At 44.7% G+C, this 22,741-nt stretch overlaps 1 protein-coding gene across 1 annotated transcript in view; it reads right to left on the reverse strand.

Moving 5' to 3' along the window:
- POLR3G (RNA polymerase III subunit G) overlaps nucleotides 1-22,211 on the reverse strand; it is a 37,179-nt gene extending 14,968 nt beyond the window's left edge. The window contains exons 1-5 of the mRNA XM_044291429.1: nucleotides 22,091-22,211; nucleotides 20,753-20,882; nucleotides 18,837-18,905; nucleotides 17,315-17,368; nucleotides 10,311-10,375 (exon numbers count right to left, since the gene is read on the reverse strand). Coding sequence (XP_044147364.1) covers nucleotides 10,311-10,375; nucleotides 17,315-17,368; nucleotides 18,837-18,905; nucleotides 20,753-20,882; nucleotides 22,091-22,207 — 435 coding nt within the window. The 5' untranslated portion in view covers nucleotides 22,208-22,211. The remainder of the gene's footprint in view (nucleotides 1-10,310; nucleotides 10,376-17,314; nucleotides 17,369-18,836; nucleotides 18,906-20,752; nucleotides 20,883-22,090) is intronic.
- Nucleotides 22,212-22,741: the final 530 nt, after the last annotated feature.

Here is a 22,741-nt window from a genome sequence, read left to right on the forward strand (position 1 = left end):
GTATTTAGCATGGCTGGATCTTAACAAGGTTCCAAGTAGAGCTTCAACATGCAACAAGAAGAAATGGAAGTGAGACCAAACATTTTTTGGGCATTCAATTTAATGAAAACAATGAATAAACTGAAACAGGCTGTTTTTCAGCTGATCGAAAGTTTAGGACCACACCACCCAAAAAAACCTAAACCCCCCCCAAAACAGAAATCCAACTTCCAAACATGAACTCAGTAATGAGTAGCTCCGCCGTTATTGTTTATCACTTCCAAAATTTGTTTCGGTATGCTTGATGCAAGCGTTTCCATGAGGTGAGTGGGAACATTTCTCCAAGTGGTGAAGACGGCCGCACAAAGGCCATCTACTGTCTGGAACTGTTGTCCATTTTTGAAAACTTCCCTTGCCATCCATCCCCAAAGGTTCTCAATTGGATTTGGATCAGGGGAACACGTAGGATGGGCCAAAAGAGTGATGTTATTCTCTTGGAAGAAGTCCCTTGTCCTGCGGGCATTGTGTACTGTAGCGTTGTCCTGTTAAAAAAACCCAGTCGTTACCACACAGACGAGGGCCCTCAGTCAAGAGGAATGCTCTCTGCAACATCTGGACATAGCCAGCGGCCGTTTGACGCCCCTGCACTTCCTAAAGCTCCATTGTTCCACTGAAGGAAAAAAAAACCTAGACCATTATGGCGCCCCCTCCACTGTGGCGCGTTGAAAACATCTCAGGTGGGATCTGCTTGTCATGCCAGTAACGTTGGAAACCATCAAGGTTACATTTTTTTCTCATCAGAGAATAAAACTTTCTTCCACCTTTGAATGTCCCATGTTTGGTGCTCTCTTGCAAAGTCTAAACGAGCAGTTCTGTGGCGTTTAAGGAGACGAGGTCTTTGAAGACGTTTTTTGTTTTTGAAGCCCTCTGGATCATTTAAGAAATTCCAAATGACTGTCTTACTGCGTCCCACCTCAGCAGCGATGGCACGCTGTGAGAGACCCTGCTTATGCAGTTCAACAACCCGACCACGTTCAAAAAGGGAGAATTTTTTTGCCTTTGCCATCACAACGTGTTACTACCTGACAGAAAATGCCAATGAATCCAGATCTTTGCACAGATTTGGCCTTTTAAACGGCATGTGGTCCTAAAATTTGGATCAGCTGAAAAACAGCCTGCTTCAGTTTAATCGTTATTTTCAATTAATTGAATGCTCCAAAAATATTTTGTATCACTCCCATGTCTTCTTGTTGCATGTTGAAGCTCTACTTGGAACCTTGTTAAGATCCAACCATGTAAAATAGGAGTTTTTGCAATTTTTCAAGTGGTCTTAAACTTTTGATCAGGACTGTATTTCGCTCGCTCCTCTTACACTACCTGCTCTATCTTATTCTGTCAACCCCATCAAACCAATACACCCAACAATCCCATAAAATACTCAGACACTTTTTGGAATGTATTGGCCACAGCAGCCGTTTATTAATATAAATACAAACATAACATAACTGTAAAATTCCCAACAATGATTCCTCCTAACGGGGGAGGTCCTTGAAGCCCCAAAACCCCTAGCTGCCGAACCGGGGTGAGCCATTTTGCCTCCATCCGTTACCCCCAGCTCGGAAGCACCACAGAATGGGCCCCCCTCAATCCACCACAACAGTTTGACCACCATGGGAGGCCAGCTCCAACCGTAGGGCCCTCCCAATGTCCTCAAGTTCCACCGTAACCAACTTCAAGGACCCCCACCGCCACCAACGCATAGATTTGACCCCTCAACTCTGCGTGTTCCTCCACATCCTCAGGGCCACCTCAATTCCCTCCTGTAGCGCCAAGCACCACATATCCACCCCTACCGCGTTCAGATGCACCCCATCTGCCCTCCAGAAAGCTCCGACCCCACTTTCCAACTCCCTATGCCTGACCACTGCCAATTCCTCGCCATGAAGCGCCCTACCGCCCGATTAACTTTTACCCGGGCCTTATTCACCGCCTCTACCGACCTCGCCTCGGGACTATGTCCGACCACACAGTCACCAAAACAGGGAACAATGACCACAACAGTAACATGTTCCACTTGATGTCTCTCACCAGCTCCCTGATAGGCCTTGCCGCCAAATTGTTTCCACCCGCGTGGATTACCAACACATCAGGCGCCTTATCTATCCGGTGGCAGCACCCCCCTCCAAATCATGCCCCTACGCCCTATCCATCTTACCAATACCGAGGCCCTGTCAAAACCCAGCTGCTGACCATCCAGCCGAACTGCTGCCCGGACGGCCCCCCAAAATCCTTATTCGCCTCTTTCTTGGGGACTACTCCCAGCGGCGACACTCCGCAAAAGGCGCCTCATGAAAAGGGCTCGACATCCGTCCCAACAACACTTCCTTGTTTAGTTTATCTGTCACCACCTCCGGATGCTCCCTGGCCGACCGCAAATTATTTTTCAATAACACTGCACCCCCCGGCACGAACGGAATCCTAAAACCCTCAGCAAACCCCGTCCCAAGCAAAGCCACCGCATCCCTGTCGGGTACCTAGCGAGAAAAGGCTCCATCCTTCCCAGTCTGATCGGCGTCACCCCATTTGCTATTAGCATCCCCTTTCTGCTTCCCGCCTCTAAAGCATCTCGCCGCTCCGTGGTTCCCCCCACAACCGAAACATTCGTGTTTAAATTTGCATTTAACCCTGAATAGACAACTTCCCTCATTAAAGGCAATGCACAAGCCTTTTGCTGATGCCATTGCCATGCTGGAAGACCCCCAGCTTCCCCCTTCCCCCCGAAAGGCCTGCCCCGATCGAACAGGTGCCGTCACCTTCAGCCACAAGGCAATGTCCTTGTGGTCCCACCTCATTTCCGGACGCACCGCTTTCCGTTGCCGGAATTGTTCATCGTAACGCAACCAGGCTACACCCCCGTAAACCCTATACGCTTCACCTATAGCGTCCAGATAACAAAACAGCGCCGAACAATTCTCCGGCGCCCTCTCTCCAATCACACTCGCCAAAATTGCAAACGCCTGCAACCAATTGGCAAACGTCCGCAGTATTAGCCTAAAACAGCGTTTTTGCTCCTCTTCTTTTTTTCCCTCGTCCTTTCGCGCTCTATCCAAATTAAAGAAAATATCTCTACATACTCCCCCTTCCAAATCCGCTCTCTAACCTCTGCTTTCAAATGAGCCCCCAAAGGCCCCTCAAAACAAACATACACCTCCCCCTTTGCCTTATCGTCCACCCGCACACCGTCCTCCTCTACCTCAGCCCCCGCTTGCGTCTGCACTGACACCCCACCGCCCGCTGAGGCTCCCCCCTGACCTGAAACCTCCAGACGAACCCTGCACCCCCAACGCCTGCAAAGGGGATCACCCCGCCACTACCCAGCTAGCCACCAATCCCCCCAACTGCCCTAAACCCCTGCTTAAATCCAAAGGTGTGACCAGGGACGCCGCCGTCACACCTCTCCACGACCGGATCCTGAGGGGCAGAGCTCCCATCTTCACTCTGCCTCCTGGCAGAGCTAGGACCAGATGTAAGGCATCTCCCTCCAGGACAAGCAGGATCCACCATGCTGCATCTTCTCCCTTCTCCCTGTCCCCTGGCCGGACTCAGACCAGGGACGCTAGGGTTAACTCCAGAGGCACTGGGGGCAGAGCTCCTTCTTACACACCTGCTGCTCACGTCCTCCTCCAGCACAGCAGCCCCATACTGTAGCCTGTTCCTCCCTTGCCGGGCGGCTACCCCCCTGCCAGAAGTTAGGGAGGCCCCCGCGGCACCTGGTCCAGCACCCCCGCCACTGCCACTGGATGAAGGAGATGGCCGGCCCGGGCCCGGCTACCCCTGGGGCTCCGCCTACAGAGTGGATTCTTTCCACGTCGGGGCCTGGAAGAAGCTGGCATTGGAGGCACCCGACGTGAAGGGTCCTGTGAAGGGCTCCGGACACGGCACTGAGCCCGAGGGCGGGATGACATGGGGCTATAGCGCTCCAGCGGCCGTATTACAGGTGGCTGAGACAGGACATGAGTCTCAGCCTCCCCCTCAGGAGCATCCGAACCTGCTCCTGGGCCCATGCCGACCCATGAACCTCCACTGCCGCCCGCAATTCCTGGATCGCCGCTTCCAGCTGCTCCATCGTCAGGACACCAAGACAGCTATGGCCAGCTAGCTTCTTTAGGTAACCAAAATGGCTACCGTCTTCTTTCGCCCTGCTCTATTTAACCCCTTTGCTCCTCCCCTCTTCCCTAAACCAACCAATCCGGATCCGCCTGCCCCCACCCACCACCTAACCCACTCTCCTGCTATGCCAATTCTAGCATCCCCCGGGGCTTCTTAAACCAAACCCCCCGTCATGTGGGCCTTCCCTTACGCCCCCCCCCCCCCCAGTCCGGCCATTGCCTTAATACAGATGTTGTTATAGACATTACAGGGCATTTACTAAGAGTCATACTTTACACTGCCTAAGATTACAAATCATTAAAGTATAACTGTCGTATTTTTATTTTTTTGGAGTATTGGATTGTGGCGATTTATATCTCCTTGGTGGCCCTATTTCAACTTTTCACTGTGTATTCAATTACCCCTTAATTCCACAGTTTTGTTCCCTGTACTGCCTACTTTTACTGGTGCTTAAAATAGGGTTGCTAGGCATGGTCCATCTATGTGTTGAAGGACGGAGGATGCAGAAGCAGGCAGCCTGCAAGGTCAGATTACAGACAGCCAGGGACTGTAAGTAAATGATTAAAGCCAGGTCCTCCCCAGCAGCTGATAACAGTGCCTGGGCTGTGTGCACTTCTCCCTGTCCCTGCGCTTGGCAGACGCTCCCTCACTCAGCCGAGCTGGAGAAGACAGAGTTGGAGCAGCTCAGACCAGGGAAGGGAGATCTGCCATCTGCTCAGTGTATAAATGAAAGCAACATGTGGAAAGAGGACTCCTTTGTGCTGCAGTAGAGTAACCCTTTAGGGGGAAGGGCTCTAGTTACTGACAATTTTGGGGGCTATTGTTACTGGCTAGTGAGGGCAGGCGGGATTAGCCTCAGGGTGAGGGCAGTGGCGGCCATCTTAACTGAATAGTGAAATTGCAGTTTTATGCAGACTGGTTGCTAAGGGCTGAATCTTATTAAATATGGGGTAAGTCAGTCTAATAGTAACTGATTCTGGAATATCATGTTATTAGTAACTACATATATAAAAATTGAAATTAGGGTCTAAGTGTGACAGTTATCCTTTAACATTACATTTACTATAAATTTACAGTTCTGGCGCATGGACCTTTATAAAATTTGGAGCAAATTTGTAAAATTATGCAAATGATAAGTTGGCATAGCTTTACTCCAAAAATGTGGCAAAAATCTTTGCACATTTTTGGTGCGCGGAGCTGCATTTAGGCTGCTTTCACACTAGCGTTCGCTGGTCCGCTCGTGAGCTCCGTTTGAAGGAGCTCACGAGCGGACCCGAACGCAGCCGTCCAGCCCTGATGCAGTCTGAATGGAGGCGGATCCGCTCAGACTGCATCAGTCTGGCGGCGTTCAGCCTCCGCTCGCCTCCGCACGGACAGGCGGACAGCTGAACGCTGCTTGCAGCGTTCGGGTGTCCGCCTGGCCGTGCGGAGGCGTGCGGATCCGTGCGGATCCGTCCAGACTTTCAGTGTAAGTCAATGGGGACGGATCCGTTTGAAGATGCCACAATGTGGCTCAATCTTCAAGCGGATCCGTCCCCCATTGACTTTACATTGAAAGTCTGGACGGATCCGTACTAGGCTATTTTCACACTTAGCTGTTCTATGCTAAAAATAATGCAGACGGATCCGTTCTGAACGGAGCCTCCGTCTGCATTATTATGAGCGGATCCGTTCAGAACGGATCCGCCCGAACGCTAGTGTGAAAGTAGCCTAAGCCATATCCTTGTCTCACAAAGCCATGCCCCCATGACGTATAAGAAAAACTTAAAGAAGTGTGTAAAACAGCTGGTAAATGTGTTGCAAAGGACGCATGCCAGTTTCTTGGCACAAAAAGCACCAAAAATCTAGTACATTTTCAATCAGAAATCTGCCTCTACATGTTTTCTCTCTAGGGTTGTAATGTCATTTTCACCTCTCTCTATATAGAATAATGACATGTTTTCTTGTTTATTACAGTATATGTATGGATCCTCCAGAAATATAACTACTGACTCCTAATTTTGACTTTGGATCATTTATGAATTACGCTTTCGTCTGCTCCTCTAGTTTTGCTGCCAGTTTCCACTCCTGGAATTGACTCTGGCTTGTATCCCGACTACAGTTCAGTCTCATTCTCTGGCTTACGTCATCCCTGACCTCACTGCAGGTTCCAGACCTCACTGCAAGTTCTTTAGTATAGTGCACCTGCCCCCTATGGGTCACTATTCTGTGGACCATAACCTGGGAATTAAGACTGCGATTGTGTATACCTGCGTCAGAGATTCAAGGTGAAGAACAGGAAGATTTCTTACATTTGCTCCTCAGTCTAGACAGCGATAAACCCACTGAAGCTTACAAGATCACCTTCTCTGGTGACAACAATCTACAAGTGAATAAAGCCTGGCTGCTGTGGTGACCATAGGTCTTGGAGCTACATACTCGTAAAAGAGCCTAATTGCTAGAAGCTCACAGCTACTATTTTCCCATGACTCTGATGGTACACACTGTAAGCTGGTCACACACATACAGACTTCTGTTAGGCTGGGTTCACACGGGCATGTCCGGATTAGGTCCGGATGCGTCCCGGTGTATTCCGGCAAACCCGCGCAATTTGGTACGCAATTGCAGTCAGTTTTGACTGCGATTGCGTTCCGATGTTCAGTTTTTATCGCGCAGGTGCAATGCGTTTTGCACACGCGTGATAAAAAAACGACTGTGGTACCCAGACCCGAACTTCTTCACAGAAGTTCAGGTTTGGGTTTGGTGTTGTGTAGATGTTATTATTTTCCCTTATAACATGGTTATAAGGGAAAATAATAGCATTCTGAATACAGAATGCTTAGTAGGTAATCAATTGAGGGTTAAAAAAATAAAATAAAATAATTAACTCACCTTCTCCTCTTGATCGCGTAGTTCCCGGTCTCTTCTTTACTTCTTTAATGATGAACCACCGGCTAGGACCTGTGGTGACGTCAGATCACATGCTCCAATCACATGGTCCATCACCACGGTCAACTCTCAATTGATCACCTACTAAGCATTCTGTATTCAGCAGGGGCGTAACTACCATAGCGGCAGACCATGCGACTGCTATGGGGCCCAGGGCAAGAGGGGGCCCAGTTGGAATCATGTCCTCTTCTATTTGGGTGAAAACTTGGTCAGTACTCTACCATATAAAGAAAAAGCATTTCGCAAACAAGGCAGTGGAAAAAATGGCCCAAAGGTCATTGAAAGGGGTTTAAGTGGGAACCCTGCGGTCCTGTGTGTGGGGCCTAGTTTGATCCTTGCTATGGGGCCCTTACGTCTCTATGTACGCCACTGGTATTCAGAATGCTATTATGTTCCCTTATAACATGTTCTAAGGGAAAATAATACAGTGAATAGACTGTCACCTAGCAACCATGCGTGAAAACAGCACTGCATCCGCACTTGCTTGCGGATGCTTGCGATTTTCACTCAGCCCCATTCACTTCTATGGGACCTGCGTTGCGTGATAAACGCACAATATAGAGCATGCTGCAATTTTCACGCAACGCATAAGTGATGCGTAAAAATCACGGCTCATGTGCACAGCCCCATAGAAATGAATGGGTCCAGATTCAGTGCGGGTGCAATGCGTTCACCTCCCGCATTGCACCCGAGAGGAAATCTCGCCCGTGTGAACTCAGCCTTAAAGGATTTGGCCACATGTGACCAATGTGTATATAAGATGATTATATGTTGCTTACTAATATAGCCTTAGAGGTACCAGTCAGGGTACAGAAAAAGGACAAAAACTATTTAAGTACTTTACTAAGGTCTTTAAAGGGATTGACCACTTTCTGGTTACAGTTGACCAATCGGTTTGTAAGATGATTATACAGCACTTACTCATATAACCTTTGTTAAATTCTGCTCCATTTATTTAATTTCATAAGGTATTCCCCTTTGTTCACACAAAGGTCTTGTGCATAAAATGGCCACCAATTGAGGGTTATGTGACCAGGCAAATCACCTCCTTGTGATGTCTCCTCTATTCTAAACTCCCAACAGTGCACATGCAGTGCATTTGAATGGAGAAAACATCACATGGACATAATTTGCTTGGTCTCCATCAACAGCCATTTTTTGGACAAGACCTCTGTGTGAACAATGTGGGCATACTTTATGAAATATAGAAAATAAAGCACAATTTCAAAGGCTTTATTAGTCAGTGCCATATAATCATCTTACAAACCCATTCGTCAACTGTAACCAGAAAGTGGACAATCCCTTTAAAGACCTTCTTAAAATACTAAAATAATTTTTTTGTCCTGTTTTCTACCCTGGGATGGACCCAAATACACCAGCCCAAAGGCCAACGCTAGGCCACAGACCAGGTCTATCAACTGATCACCGGCAACAAGAGTAACCAAGACCCTGACTCGAGTCAGCCCCTGAGAAAGATAGAGCATTGGGTGGAATAATTTCCCATGCAACTCTGACACCTGCATTTAGAGAGGAGGCCTAAAATTAAGGCACTTCAGACCTGGAGGCCAAATGCCGCCTTTGGATCAGGAGGGTCCTGATCTAGTCCCATCTTATACATTGGTGGCACATTGCTAAGATATGCCACTAATGTCAAAAAGAGGTAGAACCCGCACCCATCTCTAAAATGAGGCCCCCAAAGTGAAGGAGGGCACCCTGCGCAAGTGCAGCAACCCCCAATTCACTTCTGTAGGAGTTCCAAAAATAGCTGAGCACACTCACTCAGCTATTTTCCGAACTACCATAGAAGTAAATGGAGAAACGTGACACATGTGCGGTGTGCTCTCCTTCACTTTGGGGGCCACGTTCTACAGATAGGTAAAGCTCCCACCCCTGGAACCCGCACCTATCTGTCATTGGTAGCATATCCTTGTGATATGCCACCAATGTGCGAGACGGGCCAACCCCTTTAAATCACTGTTAGTGCCAACAGGTTTATTGTGCCTCTAATTTACAGATGCTAATGAGAGACTGTAACCAACATGCTGCGTTTTAAAGTAATATTTTCCCCACAAGATTAAACTGAAGTCTCATGTGACTGTCATGTTGTGCAATATTACAGTAGGCTTCTTTTCCCCTCTTATAAGGGGCTGCACTCCTAAATTGTAAATGATGTAAAACCCTTTATGATAAATGATACTGAAGCATTATATTGATTTATGATGCTATATAACCCTTACAGTTCTGGAATGCATTTTATTGAAGAGACAGCATTATGTCAGAGTTATCCAATACATTCCTGAACTGTAAGGGTTACATAGCATCATAAATCAATATAATGCTATGCAACCCCATCTGGGAGATCAGGATGGGAGCTGTCTTATACTCACGCTGAGGGTCTGGAGTGTGCAACTCACTCGTCTGAAAGCAGCCTTAGGGTGCATTTACATGATCGTATGTATTTTGCGATCCGCCAAACAAGGATCTGCAAAAAATAAGGATGATGTCTAAGTGACATCTGTGTTGCATCCTTTTTTTGCAGATCCATTGCAACGATGCCTACCCGTGTTTGCAAACTCTTTTTTGCGGGACTACGGAAAGGACATATAGATGCGGAAAGCACACTGTGATGTCTGCATGATTCGAGGACCCATTAAAATAAATGGGTCTGCATCCTATCTGCCCAAAAATGTGGATTGGATGCGGACCAAAAATATGGCATTGTCAATGGGACCTTACCCTGACTATGAACACAACATCATTATTAGGGATAAGCGAATCGACTTCGGATTAAGCATCCGAAGTAGATTCGCATAAAACTTTGTTCCAATACTGTATGGAACAGGAGCTCCGCACAGTATTAGAATGTATTGGCTCCAATAAGCCGAAGTTATTACTTTGAGAAGTCTTGCGAGACTTCGGGTAATAACTTCATAAATTAATTTGTACTGTAAAAAAACATTTCCCGAACTCGGGTTGGAACTGAACCAGAGTTCATGAAATGTTTTATTACAGTACAAATTAATTTATGAAGTTATTCCCCGAAGTCTCGTTAGACTTCGCAAAGCAATAACTGCGGCTCATTGGAGCCAATACATGGAGCTCCTGCTCCGTACAGTATTAGAACGAAGTTCTATGCGATCGATTCGATCATCCCTAAGTCATTATATTCTGCGATAAATCACCCGACATTATATTTGCAGCATCATTCAAATAGGCAAACATTAGAAACTCACCTCAATTTTCTTCAGAACATCGACATTGGCGCCAGGTTTAGTTGCTTTGGCCTTTTTTTCATCTGCTGATATGCACAATATGATAATGGAAGAGAATATGAGAATAGATGCAGCAAGAACCCCTCTAGATGAAACCCTGTCCCATAGAACTGCAAAACGGTCATCTAAAGGGCTGAGAGCTTACACCTAAATCTGGTTCCAAGTGGCCATAATCCAGTTGTATTTTAGCAGGCAAATTACCAAATTTCCAACACTTTCCCACAGAATAGAACAATGAATTTTTGTATGCATCCAAATGAAATCAGAGGCACGGAGGTGCACTAGATGTCCACAGAAGTCGTCCTGCAGCTCCATACAACCCGGAGGCTGCACAGAGCCATGGTACACGTGTGCATGCACCCCCTTTACACTGTGCAAGGATTGGGCCTACTGCTGAAAACATACATTTATACAAACTCTTATTAACGATAACTGACCCATGAAAAGCTGCCCCTGACCACCTGACAAATGAGCACAACGCTAGCTTGTTGGACTATTTCATCATTCATGTAGCACCTAAAATCCTGGTCTGGAGCAAAAGAGAAGACAGGGTGGATGACATTTTGCAAAGCGAACAGAAGGCGAACAATTATTATGATGATGATGACCAAGCCTCTTTTCACCTTAATTCCTAGGCCGATTTTTGCAAATCTGACATGTGGTAATAACTCTGGAACGCTTTTACTTATTCAAGCCGTTCTGAGATTGTTTCCTCGTGACACATTGTACTTCATAATAGTGATAAATTTGAGTCATAAATTTGAGAATATATTTCACCTTTTTTTATTTATTTTTTATAAATAAAAAAAGAAGAAGAAATTTACAGAAAATGGGGAAAAAAATTCACAATTTTAGAAATTTTAATTTCTCTGCTTTTAAGGAAGATAGTGATACCTCATAAAATAGTAGACTGCATCCGGATGCAATGTGTTTTTCACTTGTATGGGGCCAGGGCTTCGTGAAAAAACACAGAATATAGAACATGCTGCCATTTTCACACAATGCAGAAATGATGGGTGAAAAATTCCCATTGAAATGAACGGGTCTGGATTCAGTGCGGATGCTAGGCGTTCACTTCACACATTACACCTGCACTGAAAACTCGCTCGTGTGAAAGGGGCCTTAGGTAATTTATAGAAGGTGGAAGAGGACAGGCTCAGTTTTCACTAGCAGCAGAAATCTTTTCTCCCGTCAGTTTTTCTATTCTGAAGATAACTGATTATAGATGATGGAAGAAAGAAAACCTTTCAGATCAGTTCTTTGGAGAATTTTCTGTTGATTTCTATTGCAAGACATTATCTTATTTTTTGTAAACAGAACAGAAAACAGAACTGGTTCCTGTGGGACTAGCATGATCAAGAAGTAGCTTCATAAATAAAAACTCATTCAAGTGATTTAAGAAAAAATATCCATCTCCAAAAAGAAAGGATTGCTACTGTTATGTGTATTCCAAACACCAGCTCAAAGTATCTGCTCCAGTCAGGACAGTTTTCGGTCAGTGAAGCACATTTACCAATGTGACTGCATCTAGACCTGCTCATATGCACTAAAGTTTGGTGAAGTTCTGGTGTATAATGTCACATAAAGTTTTAGGGCTATTTAAGCCAGTTGCCAAAAAGAATAATTTGGGGTATTGTTTTCCCCAAAGGAAAAAACAACATCTATTTAGGGTCCTACACACATGAATTTAGTCTGGCTTTTTTGACAATTAATAAAATGCCATAGAAACCACTCATGTTATTTTCACATATAGAGATAGTTTTTCATGGCTTTTTGTGGCATTTTTTAAAAATAAATGTGTGGATGGCGTTTTTGTTCAGGTGTTCTTTCCCTACAGGGAAAGAGATGGAAAAAAACGTCAGAGGAGGAAAAATAGAAAGAATAAAAAAAATAAAAAAAGCCATAGCTTCAACATGATCCCCAAAAAAATGCCAGGGAGACAAAAAAAAGGGCACCAATTAGAAAGAAATACCACTGGGCAAAAACACTCATGTCCTACATTTCATACACTCCTCAACATTGAAACTACAACACCAAAAAGGAAAAGCCCTGGAATTATGGAAATCATAGGATCACTAGACATGTTAATGATATGCAAATTATGGAAATATGGAAACAAAATATTCTAAACACTTTAATCAGTATGAGCACCACACACTTACATGCCTTGGCATGTTATGAGTGAGGTTATTAAGGGTTGTCTAAGGAATGTTCTGCCACGCTGAATGCACTTTGGCACACAAATAATCAAGATCGGCTGCTGCCAGCTCCCATTGCATTTGCCAACCGATGACATCCCAGATGTGCTTAATGGGAGACAAGTCTAAAGATGCTGCCGACCATGATAGCATATTTAGTCCACGCAGGCTTTTCACAGTAGCAAAAACAACATGCGGCCTGGCGTTGTCCTCTTTAGAAACAGCTCCTGAGACATTTTGGAGAAATGACTGTACCACTGGGTTTACAACCAAATCAATGTAATGCTGAGCTGTTAATGTACCTGACTAGAGAGGTCCGGCTACCATATGTTATGCCTCCCCACACCATAAAACCAGAAGTTGAACTGATGTGACATTCCCTTGGGAAGGACTTTTCATGGCATTGCCCGTGGGGTCTCCAGACCAATCTCTGGCTATCACTGTATCCAAGACAAAAGTGGGACTCATCGCTGAAGAGGATAGACCTCCATTCCAGCCTCCATTGCCTTCTTGCTGTATTCCATGAGAGCTTTTGAGACGAGTGGCTAGAGGTCAATGGAACACCTATAGCTGGATGTCTGGCTTGTGCAGAGGCTTTCTGATAGTTTGTGTAGACAGTGTTTGCCACCCAAGGTGTCTTAGTTCAATGATTCTGTCCCTCTTAATTTGCGACAAGTGGCAATGGCTTTTATGCCCCCTCCACATGTCACATTGGGGCCGGGTGCTTGAAAATTTGATCATTTCCAGATCCCACCTGCCACTTCCTCGATTGCATATCCTTATGGCTTGTCCTTTTTTATGTTGCAATTGCAATGTTGAGCAGTGTGTTTCTCATGGACTTTCATTTATTATCTGTAGATGGCATTTTTTCATCAATAAATGCACCAAAAATGCAAGTGCAAAAAAAGCCACTAAAAATGAAAAAGTGTGGAAAAATGGCATACAATATAATGATACCTTAAGGCTGGGGTCACACATAACTAATTAGCTAGGGATTTTCATGCAGCTAATCCGCAGTGTTGTATAGCAACAGCAAAGTGGAAGAGAATCTCTGTGTTCTCATCCACACGCTGCGTGAAACAAAGCGCAGCAGAAAAGCTGCGGTATTGTGGATTTGATATCCACAGCATGTCAATTTATACAGTGGACTTTACCCTCCTCAAGGGAGAGGAGGAAATCTGCTGGCTTTTCCTCAGCAAGCAAAAAATAATAATAATTACATCCAATATATGAAGTTCTGCATTTTTTGCTATGCAAACGCATAAAAAAAAATAATAATATGATTTTTTAATCACTTGTGAACCCAGCCTAAAGCCTTATTCACACAGTGTTTGGTCAGTATTTTAACATCAGTGATTTTGAGCCAAAACCAGGTGCGGGTCTAAAAGAACAGGTGCAGATCTTTCCCTTTGTACAGGAACGTAAAGGCTCTGTGCCCATACTGCGGACCGCAAACGGCGGGTCGCAATATACAGGCATGGGCCGTGTGCACTCCGTGCTGCAGATAAGGAGCAATTGAATTGAATGGGTCTACGATCCGCAAGATACAGCCAAAGATAGGAAATGTCCTATCTTCTGCAAGAGATAAGACATGTCCTATATTTTGCCTTACCTTGTGGATTGCGGACCCATTCCACAGCATGGAGTGCACACGGCCAGGGCCCATACATTGCGGACCCGCCATTTGCAGTACGCAAAAAAAAGGTACGAAGCCCTTACATTCGTGCCCTTATACTTTATCTCTGTATAGGCTCCAACCCTGGTTGTGCACCTGATTGCACTTGCATGCAAAACAGTCAGTTTTGTCTGCGATTGCTTTTAGTGTTTTAATTTTTTTCCACGCAGGCGCAACCAGTTTCTGATGCGTTTTTCACATGCGTGCGTGAAAAAAAAAAAAAGAAAAATATTAAATAAAAAAAAAAAAAAAAAAAAGTAAGAAATAATCTACATCTCCGAGCAACCATCAGTGAAAAATGCATTGCATCCGGATGTTCTTTAAAAAAGGTTCACAGACTCATTGAGATGAATGGGTCAGGATACAGTCCAGATGCTATGACTTTCACCATTGCACCTGGATGGAAAACACGCTGGAGTGAAAGAGGCTTATGAGGGATTTAAGAATACATATGAAACTACACAAAACCCATTATTGGTCTCTCTGCTGATTTATGCATTAAAGGAGATCTGTGGGTCAGAGTTAACTATAGGGAGCATGTGATACATCTCACATATCAAAAGGTTTCATGAACAAAGTAACATTGATGCCTTCACTAACTAGCTGCAATTGAAAGTACTAAGATTTTGATAATCCAGCACGCTGGAGACCACTGAGGTGACAGACTGTTTAACATCCTAAGCCAGATAGACCAGAAGTGAATGTATATATATTGTAGGAGGGTTCAAGGGATGATCGTGGATGATAGATATGTGTCCCCGAGGTTCCTGGCCTCAGTGAAGTAAGAGCCGGTTTCATGTGTTAGCAGCAGTTGCTGTTTGACACGTTGCCATTTAGTATGGCTGTAATAGCTGATCTGGGACGGCTCTTACTGGGAGTAGTCAAAGTACTGGGTGGGTGACTACTCCCCACGTTCTAGGCGGGGTCTTGGTTTTGGGCTATAAAACACAGGCAGCACTGTCAGGTGGTGTGGATTACTCCTCTCTGACAGAGCTCTGCGAGTCTCTGCGTTGGGACCTGGAAGTTTAGGCCTGGATTAAGGCCTGCTACCTTGTTGGTGTGAAAGCCGGTGGATTCTGCTTTGTCCAAGGACTTCTTTGCTGCATGGTGTGAAACAGACTTTTTGTTTTGTCGTTTACTTAATGTGTGAATAAACACTGAACTGTTTAAATTTATACATACACAGTTGAAACCAGAAGTTTACATTCACGAGAGACACAGCTTTTGTGATGGCCACTCTAAAACATTGACGTAGTTATCCTTAAAGGGACACTGACAGGCCCGATAAACATATTTAGTTATTCCTATGCAGTCATAGGTCTATTAAAGTGTATTCCAATCACATAAGAGTACCCCCTGTCCGCATTTTAAACCATGTAAAAACAACTTTATAATCATCATCATCTGTCAATCACCTTCCTTTATGCCCAAGGGGCGTTTTTCTCCCACCTTTGTGCCCAGCCGCTCCGCAACTGTCGTTTCCTAGTGCCGCCCAGCTCATTATTATTCACTGCGCTGGGCGGCTTTTACAGTCCCGATTCTGCCGAGCCGGTGCATGCCCATTAGAAACGTATGGGCATCGGCCTCACTTGTACCTTCTGCGAGTGCGTCGGATAACTTGCCCGGCAGCCTCACTCGCAGTGCGCCTGCGCCCCTTATTCAATGCGGCGACATCAGTGTCTCCTGCTGCGCCTGCGCTGGCTCGGGGACTGTAAAAGCCGCCCAGCGCAGTGAATAATAATGAGCTGGGCGGTGCTAGGAAACGACAGTTGGGGCGCGGCTGGGCACAAAGGTAGGAGAAAAAAAAAAACACCCCTTGGGCATAAAGGAAGGCGATTGACAGATGAATCGAAAGTTGTTTTTACATGGTTTAAAATGCGGACAGGGGGTACTCTTATGTGATTGGAATACACTTTAATAGACCTATGACTGCATAGGAATAACTAAATATGTTTATCGGGCCTGTCAGTCTCCCTTTAAGCCACTTTGTAACTAGTTTGGCAGTATGCTTCGGGTCATTGTCCATTTGTAAGACCCATTTCCGCCCAAGCTTTAACTTCCTAGCTGATGTCATGAGATGTTGCTTCAGCATTTCCACAATCTTCTTTCCTTGTGATGCCATCTATTTTGTGAAGTGCACCCATCCCTCTTGCAGCAAAGGAAGTTAAAGCTTGGACGGAAATGGGTCTTCCAAAATAGATGGCATCACGAGGAAAGAAGATTATGTAAAACGGCAAGCATTCGCCCCATAAGACGCAGGGGCATTTCTCCCCCGTTTTGGGGGAAGAAAAAGTGCGTCTTATGGGGCAAAAAATACGGTAATAGCTTCTTCCTGGCAGAGTGGCCTTTCAGCCCATGTTGATCGAGTACTCGTTCATTGTGGATATTGACACAATCTTACCAGCTTCTGCCATCATCTTCACAAGGTATTTTGCTTTTCCTTCCTGAGCGGTATGATAACTGGACAATTCCCACCTTGTTTGTACTTGCGCATAATTGTTTGTACAGATGAACGAGGCACTTTCAGGTATCCTGAAATTGCACCCAAGGTTGAGCCAGACTTGTGCAAGTCCACAATTCTCTTCCTGATATCCTTGCTGATTTCTTTAGATTTCCCCATGATGCTACATAAAGAAGCAGTGCGTTTCAGGTGTGCATTTAAATACATCCACAGGTGTGCCTCTAATTAACTCAGATGTTGCCAACAAACCTAACAGAAGCTTCCAAACACATGACATCATCATATGGGCAGTCCAGAATTGTTTAAAGGCATAGAAATCTTAGTGTATGTAATCGTTTGACATTGCAGAAAGTAATAAAAATGCATTAAAACATTATCTCTCACATTATTCTGGCATTTGGCAAATAATAATAATTATGGTAATCCTAATTGACCAAAAACAGGAAAGGTTTATTCTGATTTCATGTCAGATATTGAGAAAAACATGCATAGGTGTCTTTTTATATAGGAGTATGTAAACTTCTGGTTTCAAATAAAATAAAATAAATATATATATTTTTTTTTTATAGACAGCAAACTATAGGCTACATTATTGGTGTACCGCTTATGTCTACATCCTGATTGTTTATACCTTTCTTCCTCTTCATCTTGACAGCTTTCATTTCTCTTGGAAGTAACTGCCAATCTATCATTGGAAAGGAGAACAAATAAAAGTCAGGGTCTATGGAGAATTCTTTTTCTATATTTTTATAGTCAGCATTCCTCACTTCAGAACAGTGCTGACTTGCACTAGTAATACTTGTAGATATAATAAAGGGAATGCATTATAGGAATTTCTTCAATATACTCTCTGCAATAGAGTGGCTTATGTTTTGGTCAGGGTTCACATAGTACAGATTTAATGCAGATTTTCTCAACTCATTTATACACTGCATTAGAAAAACCATGTGTTTTTACATGCAATTTGAAGACAAAATCTGCAGCATGCTCAATCTCATCCCACTGTGCTTACCATTTAAAATGTATGGGTGAAATCTGTAGCAAAATCTATATGTAAAAGATATGGCGCCGGGACTTTATCTGCAGCCCGAGGACCCGGCCTTATCGTCATAGTGCTGTTCCAAGATCTTCTCTGTAGAACAGGGATTAGCAACCTCTGGCACTCCCGCTGTCCTGAAACTACAACTCCCAGAATCCTCTTTTCATTTCTATGGGAGTTACAAGAACAGCCAAGTACATGTGCAGTGTCCTGAAACACATAAACTGTGCTTGTAAATGTGTTCTCATAAAGTTGCATAGGGAGGTTCTAACAAGCCTCCGAGGGCTGTCACAGCACAGAGCAGAAGGAGAAAGGAGGTCAATGTGTGCGCAAAGTCTGACCTCCGAAGCCGTTTTGGAGAGTTATCCAAACTCCATACTTAGTTCCATGTACCAGCCCATAGAAGGGAAAAGATTACAACTCAGAAAGGGAATGAGAATATTGACAAAGGAAGGCAACTGTCGTTTATCAGACTCCAGCTTCCTTTGCATCAGGTGGAGAGATTCTAAGCTACAAGCTAGCCACCATAATTAAAGACAGAGGCCATTGGTCAGAATATAGTATTCCTAGAAGAGGATACAGAAGTATAGGATTATACATAACAGCAGAGATAGTTCATTCCTCCAACCTGGAGAAATAGGAGAGAGAATGAGAGAGAAAGCTCTAGTCTCCTTATTCTTTATCATCATTACTACTACTCACAACATTTTCACCTAGCGGTGCTGGCGTTATGAACCAGGAGCCCAGCCACCAAAGCACCTTAAACACCAATTACCATCAAGGGCACCTCAACCAACATCTGGCTGGTGTTCCCTGCAACAGAGTGCCCCGGAGGATTTTGCACTGTCTTCCCATCCACTGCACGCCGGCCCCAAGGGACAACTTAACTGTGAGTACTACTATCCTTGGCACCGTATCTCTAGTACACTCACGCACATCACCCCTAGGGTGTCCAGTCGTTGCACAGTTGTAGTTTCACAGCAGCTGGAGTGCCGAAAGATGCTAATCCTTGCTGTATAAGGTTCCCTGCCAGTCCTTCCTAGACCCACTATATAGCATGATACATGAAACTCTTATAGGGCGGGTTTCATGTTAATTCAGAATCCAGCATTACCTGGTGTCCACTCATCAGTACGTTTCTTCTCCGCCTCCCGCAGATACTTCAGACTGTATTTGTCAATGCCTGAAACATAAGTCACCATGTTTGTAGAAGCCAAAGATAATATTTAGTAGAGTCGCATGAGCCTGTGCAGGAAGGACCCTACTTGATAATGGCCCTGTCTGATTCTCCAACCTCCTGTCATTCTCAACTCTTTGGTTAAAACATGGGAGGTTGTATTACTGTAAGATCTGAGATAGGGGGTAAAGAAAAACAGACGAAACACAACTTACATAAAGAGTTTACTAAACTATGATAAACATAGTTGTGAGATGATTATGTAGGAACCTGGCCCTGTCAATCAAGAAAGAGAGTGAAGTGCTGGCAGAGGACATAAGAGGAGCAAGGATGCACAGGGTTATTCCAATAGCTGGTGCACATCGATTGATATGACTGCCAAAACATTTAAACTTCTTGTAGCCCTAGCATGGTGGCAGTCTGTGTCCACCAATGTCTCTCTCCTCCAGACAAACATGGCCACTAAAGTGATCAGAATTGTGTATGGTCTCCTTCCTAATGTGATCTTTTCCCTAGGATGCTCCTACACTTTGCTTGCCTCTTGAAGGAACATTGTGTGACCCAATCTGTCTGCAGGCAATGGCTGATGTTCCTATGGAAGGTGCCTGAGCAAAAAGGTCCCTAGTTTGCATAGTACTCAAGAAGATATATTGCATAATCTAAACTTCTGTGCCTGATCTCTGCCTGTAAATCATGTTGAAATTGTCCACCCACCCGACTTCTGTCTGTTTATTCTACTGAATGTGCCACCTGCTTTGACCTGCTAGATGTTTACCGGATTGAATGCACTTTGTCTGCCCTGACCTTGGCTTGCCCACTGACCATGATTTTTCCTGTCCCTTTGGTGCCACGCACCAGAGTTTCTTCACCTGCCTGGGTCAGTGGTCACTGAATGAAGAGCACTCCAAAAAGGTTGTGGCCTGATGGTTCGCCTGCAGTGAAGTCCAGATCCCTGTACAGAGGTGAGAGGATGAAAACTGAGGAGCCCTTTAGATAAAGCCATTAGGAGTAGATCTAAGCCAAATTACAGGCTTGAGCCCTCTCTTGGTTAGGTCACGTGGCCTTTGCGCAACTCAGTCCGATTCAAGTGAATGGGATTGAGCTGTAATATCAAGCATCGCTACTATACAAGGCAATGTGCTGTATTTACAATGAAGAGGATTCAGCGCTTGTCTGGGCACTGCAAACCCTTCAAACTTTGGGGGCAATTTATCATGAGGGGAAAATTTTAAGTGATTTTTGCTGGAGTCTGCTTTGGAGTACTTTATGCCACGCTTATCAAATGTCTCATGTTACTTGATAAATTTGTCTTATCCTTAAATCGAGCACTTTTGTCTAGAAAAGCTCCTCCAGTTTTTCTACTCCACCCTCCTGCTGGAGTGATATTTTTTTTAATTTTTTTTTTAAGTCGCAAAGTCTCAATGATAAATCTGGAGTGAAACTCATTAACATAGCTAACCACACCCACTTTCCCACTCACATCACAAAACTGGAGTGAGTGGTGCAAGAATGCAAAAAGCCGCAAATTTTGTGCAATTGCTTAAATTTTGCGCAAGCACTGCACCACAAAAAAATAGAACATGCAAAAAAGTCTTAAAAGCCCTATTCTTGTGACTTTTTGACGCCAGAATTATCAAACAGGGCCTTTATCTCTCAACAACTAGGTGGATTTTTCATTCAGGACTCATTAGGTGACAACATCTGTGCAAACGTTAATGGAAGCCATGTTTAAGTTCAACATTTTCAGAAACAGATTACATATAAAAAACTGCGCAGAGGAAACACAAATTAGCTCTATAACCCCTAGCTTATGTTGGGATGCACCATGGTATACAGAAATCAATACACCATACTCGGCCTTTGTTCGCCTCTTCCCATATAGTACGGTAAATATTTCATGTTTCCTCGTAGTTCTTGTTTTAATGACAATAAATATTCATATTCTTCCCCTTGTAGTAAGCTCGCCGGTTTGTAGTCTGAATGCTAGAATAGGCAGGAAAAAACACAAGCAGAATTTAGCTTCTATATGAAAACTCCCCAAATACAAAGATCTAGAATGCACAGACATTCCCATAACTCAGTCATCAATACCATAACGACAAGAACATGCACGTAGGAGCATACGGTGCACATTAAGATATCCCCTTACTAAGCCGAAACTATAAGGAGGACTTTCAACCATCACCATAGGGCACAGGAAGGAGCTGACCCTGCCTCTCTCCGAATATAGAACTAAATTAAAATGCGCCCTCATCTTTAGGGCTTGTTCACACAACTGTGTGCTGTCTGTGCCCGTGCTGTGGGCCACAAATTGCGGTCTGCAATGCACGGGCACCGACCATGGGGCAGCTGCATGCGGATTGCGAACCCTTTCACTTAAATGGGTCCGCGATCTGTCCGTTCCGCAAAAAGATAGAGCAAGTTCTATCTTTTTGCGGTGCGGAGGCAGGAAATGGAACCCACGGAAGCACTCTGTAGTGCTTCCGTAGGGTTCTGTTCCACACCGCATCTCCGGATTTGTGGACCCATTTAGGGAATGCACACTGCCGGTGCCACGTGTATTGCAGACCTGTCGTATGCGGGCCGCAATACGGCAACGGCCGTGTGAATTAGCCCTTAGTCTGTGGCGGTCGATTCACTGAAGAAGGTCGAGATGGGCCTGGATGCTTTTCTTGAAGGTAATAATATCACAAAATATGGGAACTAGATTCCTGGAGGTGGGACATTGATCAAGGGTTGATAGCCAGGTTTGGAGTCTGGAAGGAATTTCTTCCCCTAATGGGACAATTGGCACCCGCCTCATAGGGGATTTGACTCTCTGGATCAGCACCAGGGGCATAACTGCCATAGTGGCAGACCATGCAACCGCTATAGGGCCCAGGGCAAGAGGGGGCCCAGTTGGGATCAACTCCTCTTCTACTGGGGGTGAAATCTTGGTCAGGACTCTACCCTCTAAAGAAACAACTTTTAGCAATCGAGGCAGTGGAAAAAAAAATAAAAAATAGCCTATGGGTCATTGAAAGGGGTTTAGGCAGAAACCCTTCTGTCCTGTGTGCGGGGCCTTGTTTATTCCTTGCTATGGGGCCCTTACTTCTCTATGTATGCCACTGATCAGCACAGTAGGATTATGGGTTGGATGCATTTTTTCAACTTTGTAATCCTTTCATCAATAACACTATTGCTTGACTTACAGGGTATATGGGCATGGGCTGTGCTTGAGTCTCTGGAAGGGCTTCTCCCCTTGAAAAGCCAATTGCTTGCAGGTCAAATGTAAAGCTTGCCCCTCGCCCCCTTGCTTTACCAGCCATACCTGAGACAGAACAGTAAAAGCAATGTCACTGTGATTACAGGAGTGCTTTTTACGTTATTACTATTGAGTGATTTGTGGGATCCAGCACATTATTATATATACAAAAATCAAAGTAAGGACACAGCAGAATCATATCGGAAGTGTAATTATTACCTTCTTGTCATGAGATCCCTACGCTGGGTTACATGATCCTCAGTCTCAAATCTGTGTACTACTACTACGTCACAGGTTCAAAAAACCGCAGCAGAAACCACATCTACATACTCGTCATTCGTTCTACCCCTCAACAAGAAAAGCCAGTAAATGTATACTTATCTGTAGGTGTAACAGCGGTGAAGCCATCACCACCATCCGTGTACCGGTACTGCAAACTGATGATAAAGGGACACCCTCATTTACCTTCAACATTTGCTGGCTTTTTAACTACACAAATTGTGCCAGAAAAGTTGTCGTTTTGTGTAGCCATTGTTCATATGGATTTCTTTTTTTCCGAAAAATCCCTACAAAACTGCCTCATGTGAACACCAGCCTC

The sequence above is a fragment of the Bufo gargarizans genome, chromosome 1 (genome assembly GCF_014858855.1).
Source record: "Bufo gargarizans isolate SCDJY-AF-19 chromosome 1, ASM1485885v1, whole genome shotgun sequence".
Taxonomy (NCBI): domain Eukaryota; kingdom Metazoa; phylum Chordata; class Amphibia; order Anura; family Bufonidae; genus Bufo; species Bufo gargarizans.